Consider the following 12,977-nt stretch of genomic DNA (forward strand, 5'->3'; position numbering starts at 1 on the left):
AAAAAAAAGTCAGAATTGTGAGATAAAGTAAATAAATGTTATGTAAAAATGTTAATAGTAAGGTTTAAATAATATTTCTAATAGGTTTAAATAATATTTCATGCTGTAACTGTAGGGCTAATATAATACAATACGTCCCCTATGAACAGCATATGTGAATATTATGTAGACCTATTGTTTAAATCGAATTTATGCTTTAAAAGTAGAGTAATCATAGCAGTTTTCATCCATAGTATGTCCATTTAAACGTCTGCGTTTAGCTTCAAATGACGACAGTATTCTATAAAAATTATTTGCATTCCGATCTTGACATCAAAAGGCACAAAAATATTTTTTTCTTTTATTCCATGGATTTTACCCATTTACCTCCACTTGTTCCCAGTGTTTTTCTGCAACCACTATGCGCGTGCAGCTGCAAGTGACGTAACTGTGACATCTGCTCCAAATTGGTCTATATAAATTTACACCAATACCTCATTTAATGTGTACATGGTCCCAGGAATATGCGAATTAGTCCCCGCCTCCACTCAATCACACCAGCTTGGACCTGCTCCACTTGGTTAAATGAATTTGTATATTTTTGAGACTGTCTTTGGTGCAGTTTTAAGGAGAATGCTCAGCTTATATAAACTATGTAAAGCCACTTGGTAAATAGTAATTTCACACAGTATATTATCCAGATGTGTATAATGTGTAGTGCTAACTGTAAGTATGTCTAATAGTACACTGTGTGTACTGACTATATGTATGTGCATATTGCACATTGTCATCTGTTGAGGTCTGTATGTTTATATGTAAATTGTTTCTGCACTGTCTGGAGCACGCTCCCAAGAATTTCACTCACCAAGGCACGTGTGCTGTGGTGATGTGACAATAAAAGTGACTTTGACTTTGACTTTGATGTATACCTGATCGTAGCTGAATATTATCTGAAAAGACTGCATTTTACAGATTAAAGATGTTCTTGATAAGCTGGTCATGAGGGTGAGCACCGAAGGTCATTATATGAATATAAATGGATTATGAATATAAATGGAAAATCTCTAAACATTAACATGTCTGATTTGTCAGGGTTTGCTGCCTAAAGGTGCATGAAGCTTGGAGTTTTCAAGTAAGACTATCATCACAAATTCAGTGATATAAGCCATGGTGAGCTGGGTGACCTGAACTTGACCTGTGACATAAATCATGACCAAGAAATTTAAATCACTACTGACTTCTTTAGAAATTGTGGGAAAAAAATGAAAGAACATTGAATGGGTACATATTCATCATCATATTCATTCTCTTGCTTTACTACAAGTACTAGATACAGACAGATATCCAGAGTTAAATGCTGGTCTGAATAAGTAATGTAATGAAGAATGTAAGTCAGTTAAGGAAGTAAATTAAGCTGCATAAATGAATCTTGAGGAACAGTTATATTTCTTCTTCTGCTTAGTAGTAAGAATGAGACTCAGTGCAGTGGGTCAATATTTGGCTGGTTAGGATAAGCCAGTTAAAGGCATCGTTCACCAACAAAGACGATTCTGTCATTATTTACGTGCTCTCGTGTGGTCACAAACCCATAGGAAATTATTTCTTCTGTGGATACTTTTAAAAATGTCTCCAAAGGTGTCCAGTGTTGTTTTAGACCCCTCTGAATGGAGTTTCACTGACTGGACAAAAACAGTTGAAATGTTCTGGAATGACATGAGGGTGAGTAAAGGATGACAGAACTTTCATTTTTGGGTGAACTATCCCTTTAACTTTGGAGGCTCTTAAAAGTGTGAAATGGACTTTATCCTTGTCTGCTGTCTGAGGATTTGACCATGAGGCCTTGAAAGGTTCATATTTCTTAGGAGAGCTGTTTGAGTAAATTTAACACCTTCAGCTCTATATTACAGAGAAAAAAAAAGAAAAATGAAAGTTTACACAACTGATTCCTATCACTCTAAAAAATGCTGGGTTGTTTCAACCCAATGCTGGGTCAAATATGGACTAACCCAACTGTTGGGTTAAATTTTGGTTTTAAAAATGTAACCAAAATTTAACCCAACAGTTGGGTTAGTCCATATTTGACCCAACATTGGGTTGAAACAACCCAGCATTTTTTAGAGTGTATTCAGAGGACAATGTCCATGGTCTCATACCCAGCATGCATTGTTTGGAATTTTCCGTTTTCATTTACCGCTCAGCAATTTTTTTTTTTTTTTCACAGAGACTGCATCATCACAGCTTGGTCCTGTAAGTCAGTGTCAAGCCTTAGATGTGACAGAGAATAGAGCGGTCTGCTTGATGTCAGAAGCTACTGTTGCTTTTCCTAAGCAACACTGGCCAAAGCTCGGAGCTGTCTCGAGTCCCTTTAAGCCGCGTCAGAGACTTGTTATTTAGTCTGTTCCACTTTTAGCATCTTGAGGAGGCTACACCGCAGGCAGTTGTCTTCTGACAGATGGCTGCACAGTTGTTGAGCCAGTGGGTAAACTATGGGGTTTCTTTTGTTGGAGGACCGGAACTGCTCATTTCTCACACTAAACTACCTGCTCTTATGATTTCTGAAAACTGACTGCTTGTATTTTCATACTGATAAGACTTATATGTACCTGGTTATGTGCCTGGTTTTCTATCATTTTATGAATATGTACACAAACATCTCTTTTAAAAAAAAATGTTGGATTCTTTGTGAGTCGTAAATGCTTTTATTGATCTGTTTGGTTGATCAAAAGCATATTTGTTTACTTTTCATACTCTGTGACTCTCTCTGACCAATTGACTGAACCAGTATAAATGATATTGTTTCTTTCTCTTTGATCTGTTACAAGCAGGACAACTGAAATGTACCTCTTCAACCTTGATAATAATAAATATTTCTTGAGTATCAAATCAGCATATTAGAATGATTTCTGAAGGATCATGTGACACTGAAGACTGGAGTAATGATGCTGAAAATTCAGCTTTGCATCACAGGAATAAATTACATTTTACAATGTATTAACATAGAAAACAGTTATTTTAAATTGTAATAATATTTCACAATGTTACTGTTTTTACTGCAATTTGATCAAATAAATGCAGCCTTGGTGAGCCAACGAAACATTTTTTAAAAATTGACCAACCCCAATCTTTTCAACGGTAGTGTATACAGTATATCAATAGGGTTACACTTTACTTGAAGGGGTGTGCATAAGACTGACATGACACCTTCATAATCATGACATGACACATGTCATGAATATGAAGGTTTTTTATGCATGTTTATGACAACTGTCATTAAGTGTCATTCGCTCAGTTATGTAATTTTAATGCAAAGATGACATTGTTTGAGATGTCTTTGTTATGGGCTATGGTTAGGGGTAAGGGTAGGTCTCAGACTTCTGGAGGGGATGTAGATTCGTAGTAGTGAGTGGAAGTAGGCGGGTGCTGAGCCTGTGGCTGTTCTATATGCAAGCATCAATGTCTTGAACTTGAGTAGCCCTGAATTAGCCCTGAACACAGATCAAAGACCAAATTCCCTTAATTAAAGAACAAGAAAATTCAGGTCTGATCTCATATCTTTGTATAGGGCCTCTTTATGCAACAGAATATTGTGTCTGTTTACACTGGCTGTAAAAAAACAAACAAAACTGGTCTCAGATCAGCCCTAAACAGCACAACTAGCCCCTAATATGGAGCCCCCCCGGCCCAACCACTTACAATGAGGCCCACGTACATGTGTCTGCTATGATTGCATCTTTAGTCACTGATGAATTGAATAATATTCTCAATCTCTCACTTTCATCTCTGGGGTGACATTACAGTAACTGCTCTCAGTATCTACTGCAGACAAATGGGGTTTGCCCGCTGCCTGTTTATATGGTCAGCATCTCCAAAACAAGCCTCAGAGGACAGACCATAAGCAACTCCATTACATTTACATACATTTACTTAAAGCCTCTCCCAATGCCAAAGAGCTTTATTAAATAAGGCATCCATCACATCTGAGTGTAGAGGTTCAAACTGAATTTCAACTTGAAATTGTTTGTTTGATATAAAAGGTTTATATTCTCCAGAGTATTTTGCCTGAGCTGGAAATGTATGAGTTGAGATGTATGTATTAAAAACATACATATATGAGGTATTATGGACCATTTAAGGATGTTCTTGGGAATGACATAGACACATGTTTTCTTTGATGCTTAATTCCTCTCATATATTTAATCCAGAATGGCATTGATACATTATTCTGCTCAAAATCTGATAAAGGGTAATTAAATGTAACAAATCATGTAAAAAATATATAATCTTTTATTGGAAAATTAAACAGCATTTTATCAAACCTTCATAACTGCCTAATCATTTAAACAACTGAGAAGATAGTGATCAAGCGTTTATAAATAAGTATATAAGTTTTATAAAATCACCTTTCAATTTCAGCGAGTGAAGAACAAATTTACACTCATGTATTACGTACGTTACGGTCTCTGACAGACAGCACGATGAAGCTGCTCAGGCTGCCAGTTTCTCTTTCTTCATGACAGTCAAAGTCAAAACATCCGCTAGTGTGGATTTTCCAAGTAATGCTTGTACTATTTCCGTGTATTGTGCACGTTATTTTTTGACAGACATTGATGCTGTGATATTCAAATATTAACATGCATAAGGGTTGAACTTGTTGATTTTTTGGGTATTATAAATCACGCTGGAGACGTTCGAAATGCTTTTTGCGTAGTTCATTATACTTATTTTACGGTGAAAATGAACAGGAATCAAACAAGTTTGTCCAGATATGAAGCACATATTAATGTCAGGTGTAAAGGCGTGTAAATTTTCTGACAAAGCTATAGGCATTATTTGCCAATCTGCAGTGTTAAAAAGGAAGCTTGTAGTGTCTCTCAGTCTCTTTGTTGTCTGGGTTTGTTAATCGAACAGATATCCACCTCTTTAAAATCATGTTTGAAGTGTTTTGTAATGCGCTGTGACAGAGATAAACGCCTTTGATAAAAAGGATATGAACTTCTAAAGCAGCCTAAATCAAACCAGGCAGGATTACTTAACATGATCTCCCTTTTATTTATTTATTTGATTTTATTATCATCTTTTATGTATCGGGATGTGTTCTACAATAGTAGTGCCTGGAACTAAGACTGCTTCAGTCTCAATAAAAATATAAACCAGTGTTATTTTAGTATCGCCGATGCACTATTATAGTTTTTGTCAATATGTTTGGAATTATATTTTATTTTTGTATTTTCACTTTCATTTTAGTTAAAGTTTTAGTATTTTTGTTGTGTGTTTTTGTCATTTTTAATAGTTTTTTTCAAAATATGTCTATATAGTTTTTATTCATTTTTATTTATTAGTTTTAGTTATTTTAGTACTTAAAGTTAAACTAAACAAAAATGAGAAATGTTGCCTTGGCCACTAGCTGAAATAAAATAAGTTTTATTTTATTTCAGTAAATAATATTTTATTTTATTTCAGTAAATATTTATTTTGATTCAGGTAACAAAAATGTTTTTTTTTTAATGGTTTTAGTTTTAGTTGTTACTTTACGATAATAACCCTGACATACAGTACTGTTATTTATTTGCTATTACAATAAAAGTGGGTGTGTTCTGCACTGTAATTTTGTCCTCTATTGTATTATAATGATTGTAGAATTAATACACTTTGTATGCATAACATATATCCATTCGCTCATTCAGAGTCTTATATCGGTGGTTTTGGCAGGTGTTTTTGAGATATTGGGCATCTGTGGCGCACAGCCAGCATGCAGGCATTTGTGCTGCTTTGCTCTCCTGTTGCTTACTTCATGAATAACTGCACAGATATTCATTCAAATATTGTCAGATGTACTGGATAATAATTACTACTCCTTTTAAAACTTCTCCTGCTTTCATAACCATACTTCTTAATAGCATTGTGTAACAGATAAACATCCGCTCTTACTGCACCCACCGATATGTTGATATTAGCTAATATTCCATAAATTAGCATTTTTATTCTGTTTTCCATTCCAACAGATTGTCCAGCGTGATGCCAGCCCCTTGTAAGGCTAGTGTGCTTTATATTATATGTTATGAAAGGCCGGGCCCTGATTGGCTGCTGGAGGTCTTCTGACAGCGCTTCCATATAGCAACAGACCCCCGTTCCCCCCTCCCCTGCCCATTTCCCCATCTTCCCTTTCGTAAGACAGTGGCAGCCCCTTGTACAGCGCTCGGATTCTGCCTCCGACGGGGCTTTGCTCTGCTGCTGCTGCATCTGGGGGAGCAGTAACCATAGTAACAGCTAGGCTTTGCTGACCCTGGCTTTGAGGACTCGCCGCGCAACACAGTTTTCAGGCTTGACCTGGATTCCTTATACTGCTGGTTACTTGGGCAGAGATGCTCAGTCGATTGACCCGCTTCTTTTCTTATGTGGTCAATGATCAGAGGACCTCCGTGCATGCGGCGCGGTGCGGCGCCTCTGGGTTTGTGATGGCACTCGCTCGCTGCCCACACTACACTATTTCAGTAACAGAGTGTTTCGCAGAGCGTTGACTCATTTGCTCTATGAATGGAGCTTTTCCTGCGTGTGAATATTTAAAAGGATTAGATCTAGCCTGCTGGAGGATATGATGCTGCTGTTGGTGTTGTAGAGGCTTTTATGTTAAAATATGCAATTGTTCTTTGACGATAAACCACTGCTGACTTATTCACAGCCGCATGGGTGCGTGTGTGTGTGTTCATGTAGGCAGATGTATTTGTGCTTACAGTTTTTCTCAGTCGCTTTGGTGCATTTCTCACATCACTATTTCGGCATTGTTTGCAATCACCATTGCACCAATGGCTTCCTCTTGTTGCGGAGTAAAAAGGGGCCCTCTTCCACCTCTGCAAGGTTGTCTTGCAATCCTGTGTGGTGCAGAGTAAAATTACAGTAAATATGGCAAATCTTTACTGTAACACTGTGAGAAATGCACCAAAGCGACTGAGAAAAACTGTAAGCTCAAAACTGAAAGACTATAATAGGAAATTCGTATAGACAAATAATAGAAAAGTTCTAAGAGGTACATGCTATGTAATTGCCTTCATTTAAGCAGGAAATGACATAATTTCCGGTCTGTTTTCCCTGACGAGAAAGACTGCAAATTTAAAATCAGTACACAAGCACATAAATAGCCTCATAGCTAAAGGATATAACTAAAAGCCACAAAACAAAACAGAAAAACTACTATCATTTGTGGATCCCATCCATAATTCAAATATGAATTTTATGAATATATGTAATTTATAGTATCATGACAATTGTATGTCACTATTTAAAATTATGTTAATAATGATGTAAAGCTTTATAATTACATATATAATAGATTTTCCTAATGTTGTTATAAAATATGACCAACCTGCACAAAAAGAACTGCCCATAATGTACCCTGAATAAAAAAAATTGTAAAAAAATAAAATAAAAACATTTTTGAAAAACAATAAAATCCCTGTGATGGACTGACCATTCGTCCAGGCAGTTTTGTAGATAGATAGACAGACAGACAGACAGACAGACAGACAGACAGATAGATAGACAGACAGACAGACAGACAGATAGACAGACAGATAGATAGATAGATAGATAGATAGATAGATAGATAGATAGATAGATAGATAGAGAGAGAGACAGACAGACAGACAGACAGACAGATAGATAGATTGATTAGATTTTATTAGAACTAACTAATTTTTCATAATTATTAAAGTATTTAAAGTGCTTCTAAAAATAAGTCTGAAAATCAGCAACCCTGAGTCAATCCTGTGACGACAAACAGCAGTAAGTGTAAAAATAAAATAAATTGCTTAAGTATTAAAGTATTTAAAATGCTTCTAAAATAAATAGGAAATTCAGAAATCCAGAGTTGATCCTGTGACAACACACAACAATAGTGTCTGCATTTAATGAACAGCCCATAATGTACCTTGAAAATAAAATAAAATAAAATAAAATAATTCTAAAGTATTAATATGTATTTAAAGTGCTTCTAAACATTCTAAAAAATTAAACATTCAAATTTGATTCAGTGGGGTCTTTAAAGTTCATCTGACTCTCTCCATAGGTTGATTAGTGTGTCAGTCTGTTTTTAATCTGCTCTGTAGTTTTAAATGAGCAGAATGGGCTTAGACAAATAAATCCACTGAAACATGGCTCCAATCAGATTAGGTGCTTTTCTAAATGAAGCAGCCAGTTTCAGTCTCATGGATCTTTCAAAATCAGTATCATCTGTCGTACCGTTGGATGTCACTGCTAGATGCTGATGGTTCCAGTCTGTCTTGTGTGTTACAGATGTGATGGAGCAGCAGAAGGTGCTGTGCTCCAGCTGTTTGGTGAGTGGAGTCCACACCCCTCCCATCCGGCGCCACAGCAAGCTGGCCACACTGGGGCGTATTTTCAGGCCGTGGAAATGGAGGAAAAAGAAAAACGAGAAGCTGAAGCAGAGCTCTACAGGTAAGACAAGCTGGGCTTTGTTTTACTTTTATTTTAATTTAGCCTATTACTGAAAACATGGCTATGTTGATAATACAAATGAACTTGCAAATATGTGTTTGATGAAATATTTTGAGTGTCGAGTAATGTAAAAGTACCTTTTATAAAAAAAGGTAATAAAAAATATTGTTTTATTTCCAATTCATAAAGACAATTAACAGAGATTTATGAATAGGGAAATTATTCAATGATGTGGGGTGACACAAAATAGTGTAATAAAAGTGGAAAACAAAACTAACAAATTTATAAAGGTTGTGGGCCATAAATATATGGATGGCTATGAGTGATAGGTAGGTCTTTAATAGCTCATTTTTATTTAATTTCACTGCTGAATGTAATCTTTAGCTAATCTCAAAATGAATATCCATTTTTTCATACTGCACATTATAATGTTGTGATGCCTAAATTCACTTGTGGTAAAATTAGTGTTTTAATTTTAATTTATTTAGACAATAATTACATTTTAATATCGACCATTTATTGGTTATTGGCCATAACAAGAAAATAATTATCGGCTTATCAGTATTGGCCAGAATTTTAATATCAGTGCACCCTTAACTAGCACTTTACTAATATCTATAGAGACATTAACTTAGTTTGGGCTAAAAGAAAGAGGACCTAAAACAGAACCCTGGGGAACACCACAGATAACAGGATTGATGGAGGATGGAGAAAGTCTTTGAAGGACAGAACCAGAGGAGAGTTTCTGTCACGGTGGTACTACACTGAGGAGCGAGGAGACACAGGAGAATTCGCAGTAAACACAGTCTTTAATCCTTCCAACACTGGGTATACAGGGCAGACAGGAACATATGTAGCACAAGATGAACATTCAATACCGGACAAGGGAGAATGGCACAGGCTAGAAATTAAATGGGGCAGATAACGAGGGGCAGACAGGTGAGGAGGATAAACTAATAAGGAGACACACCTGGAAACAATGAACAATCAAACACACACACACGGGAAAACTAGGTAGCAGAGCACATGGGGAGCAAAAACACAACACAGACAGTCCAGAATCCTGACATTACGCCCCCTCCCGGAAAGTGAAGGAGATGATGGAGGGAGGAGCCAGGGAGGAGACAGGAGGGGCTTGGAGCAGGAGGAGTCCAGCTGGACCCAGGCCACAGCCATAATGACGGCCCACAGTGGAGCCGACGGAGGGAAGAGCCATGGAGGAGAAATGGCCGCCGACTCCAGGGGGCTGACCAACGGCGGCGGAGCAGGTTGTGGAAGAGCCCGAGGCGGAGACGGAGAGCCAACGAGCCAGGGGGATGCCGAGGATCCGGGGGGCCAGGGTGGAGCCGAGGGCTCTGGCGACCAAGGCGGAGGCCGAGATCCGTGGCGGAGCCGGAGAAAGAGGTCCAAGGTGGAGCTGGCGTTAGGAAGGAGCCCAAATAGAGCCGGTGGGACTGAGAAACGAGGTGCAGCCGGAGGAGCGGAGTCCTGAGGTGATGGCGGGTCGACACCCGACCAAGGCAGAGCCGGAGGGACGAGGGAGCCCGGTGGAGCTGGTGGATTGATGGGTGACGGTGGAGGCGAGGGAGCTATGAGCCGAGGGGGAGCTGCTGGGTCTACGGGCCTCGGAGGCTGGAGGCAGAGGTGAGGGATTCTCCAGCCACGGCGACGCTGGAGGATGGCAGACCCGCGAAGCTCGCACCGTATTGATGGTGGGCTGAGGGCGAGCAGAGGGGTTGCCAGACGACAGCGGTGGAGGAGGCAGGAGCGGGTGGGAGGGGGGTCATTTGTGCATCTCCAGGCATTCAGGGCTTAACTCTGGATCGGAAGCCCCCTCTTGACTGAACAAGGGAACAGGATGGCGCTCAGGAGTAGCGGACACTTGAGGGCGCTTACGAGGAGCTGGCACTGGAGGGCGCTGTGGACTGGATTCGGGGACTGGAGCCCTCTTCGCTTTGGCACTTTCGCCACGCCATACTCAGCTCACCCTCAGCCGCGGTGCAGGAGGCGGATCTGCGTCTCGCCAGTGTCCACTCCACAAATGCGGCGAATTCCGCTCAAGGGCCATCTTCGGACGACGGCGCTCTGCACGTGGGGTTGAGGCTGGCGTCATAGAACGCACAGAGCGCGTCGTCCGGGTAGGCGGGGAGATGGGCAATCGCCAGAAACAGTCTGGTATGACCCTCGAGCGATCTTTCCCCCTGCTCCAGCAGGAGGAGGATGTATTCAGGGTGGGCGGGCGGGAGGATCCATAAGGGAAACAACGGGAGGACAAAAACAAACACTGAGCGAAAAACAGAAACAAAACGGAGGGGAAACACGCAATTTAAACTGTTGTGGGTCCGGTATTCTGTCATAATTTGTGATGGCGAGGAACGATGAAGACGAGGAATAAACGAAACAGTCTTTAATCCTTCCAACACGGGGTATACAGGGCAGACAAGAACACATGTAGCACAAGATGAACATTCAATACCGGACAAAGGAGAATGGCACAGGCTAGAACTTAAATGGGGCAGATAACGAGGGGCAGACAGGTGAGGAGGATAAACTAATAAGGAGACACACCTGGAAACAATGAACAATCAAACACACACACACGGGAAAACTAGGTAGCAGAGCACATGGGGAGCAAAAACACAACACAGACAGTCCAGAATCCTGACAGTTTCCAGTGTCAGTGATGCCAGCATCTAAATGACAGAATCCAATAAGACTTGAGGTCCAGAAGAGTTGAATATTAAGCAACCCTGATTCAGCAAAAAGGAGGAGGTCAATTATGGCCCCACAGAGATCTGTCCCTGCTACTGTATGTAAAGGACAATATTCTGCCTAGTAAGGCTTGTATAGAATATAAGAAACTCGGTGCAGCAGTAGTTGAGAGGCAACAGCTCTGTTCAGCAGTGGTTTGTGATAGGTCTGTAATTATTTAACACAGAAGGACATAGACAAAGTTTCCTGAGAATTAGGGTGTCAGCAGCAGTTTTTAGTTCTAATGGAACAGTGCCAGAGGTAAGAGATCTGTTAATCAAGCATGAAATGAGTGTACTGATAGCAGACAGCTTTAGAAACAGTTTAGTTACATAATGAGACAATATCATCATCCAGTCAAAGTTAGAGGAGGAAGTGATACACAAATGATATTAGAAGCATGCAGAGAATGAGGGAGGATGTCTGATGGTTTTGAGATTGGGAAAGAGCAGGCAAAGTCAATCCTTTGAAAACAAACATCAAAGGTGTCACCATTTTTGGAGAGGGAAACCAGTAACTTTTCACTTCTTAGTAATTCTTCTTTAAAAATGATAGTTCCCCCAAAAATTCCATCACCATTTACTCACCATCATGTCATCCCAGACCTGTACTGTATGACGTTCTTTCTTTTGTGGAACATAAAACAAGATATTTGAAAAAATGTTTAAACTGTTTTTGTCCATACAATAAAAGCTAGTGGGTACCAATGTTGTTCTAGACCCCACTGACCCTCATTGTATGAACATTTTTCAAAATATCTTCTTTTGTGCTCCGCAGAAGAAAGAAAGTCATACAGGTTTGGATGAGGATGAGTAAATACTCTTTAAGAGTAAGATGTGAGTGTCTAATGATATATATTTAGTGTTTATGGGGACCCAGGTTCAAATCCACCAATCCAAATAGCAAATGAAGTGATCAGCATGCATTTTTATTGTGTAAATATCTTTTACATTTTGTTCTATTGGGAAAACATGGCAGGTGTTCATGATCTGTTATTGGACTGACCATTTCATTTAAAGTAAAGTTGCAACTACATTCAAAAATATTTATGTATGACTGATAAATATGCATCACTTAATTTTATTTTTTTTAGTTTGTTTATGTTTTAACTAATCCAAATGGATGTCAATTTTATATGCAATTCAAATACGTAAATCTTCAATTTAGGTCTGTGTCTGTATGACGCTTCTGAACAGCACACGTGAACCCCTGGCATAACTGGAGAGATAATTTGGAGAAATCAAGAGCCAGAGGTTTACAATCAGCAAAATGTATAGCTGTTCACTTTCTAGCACCCCCATGAAGATCTCAAATAACATCTCAAAGTCAAAGTCACAAACACCTACAGTACCCACATCATGTCAGCCAGAAGATGGCACAGATGGAGCTAGTGTGAAAGAAACTGGTTATGCGTATGTATATGTTGCGTAACTTGTGTTGATGAATGTTTGTGAGTTGAGCAATCTAATGCAAACTTGAAAGTGTGAAAACACTGTTCCTCTGTGTGCAGATGTGGCCTTGGCTTGTGGACTTAACTCTCCAGACCTCAGCTCTCCCATCCAGGGCATCTCCGATGCTGAGATCCGGCTACCTGGGTCTCAGGGGCCCATTCTTAGCATCAGTAGCATGGAGTACCTCAGCTCAGAGCAAGACAATCTCCCTACTGGTGAGTGCTCTTTATCATTTTTATATATAATTAATTATATATAATTATTTATATTTACTGAAAATAAAACATATACACACACACACACACATATATATATATATATATATATATATATATATATAGTACC

General features: G+C 39.2%; 1 protein-coding gene across 1 annotated transcript in view; it reads left to right on the top strand.

The window, feature by feature from the left end:
- The window catches only part of LOC107663052 (phosphatase and actin regulator 3-like), a 35,985-nt gene that overhangs the window by 14,691 nt on the left and 8,317 nt on the right, over positions 1 to 12,977 (top strand). The window contains exons 2-3 of the mRNA XM_016453203.1: positions 8,269 to 8,430; positions 12,692 to 12,847. Coding sequence (XP_016308689.1) covers positions 8,269 to 8,430; positions 12,692 to 12,847 — 318 coding nt within the window. The remainder of the gene's footprint in view (positions 1 to 8,268; positions 8,431 to 12,691; positions 12,848 to 12,977) is intronic.

The sequence above is a fragment of the Sinocyclocheilus anshuiensis genome, unplaced genomic scaffold (genome assembly GCF_001515605.1).
Source record: "Sinocyclocheilus anshuiensis isolate Anshui unplaced genomic scaffold, SAMN03320099.WGS_v1.1 scaffold2161, whole genome shotgun sequence".
NCBI classification, from domain to species: Eukaryota; Metazoa; Chordata; class Actinopteri; order Cypriniformes; family Cyprinidae; genus Sinocyclocheilus; species Sinocyclocheilus anshuiensis.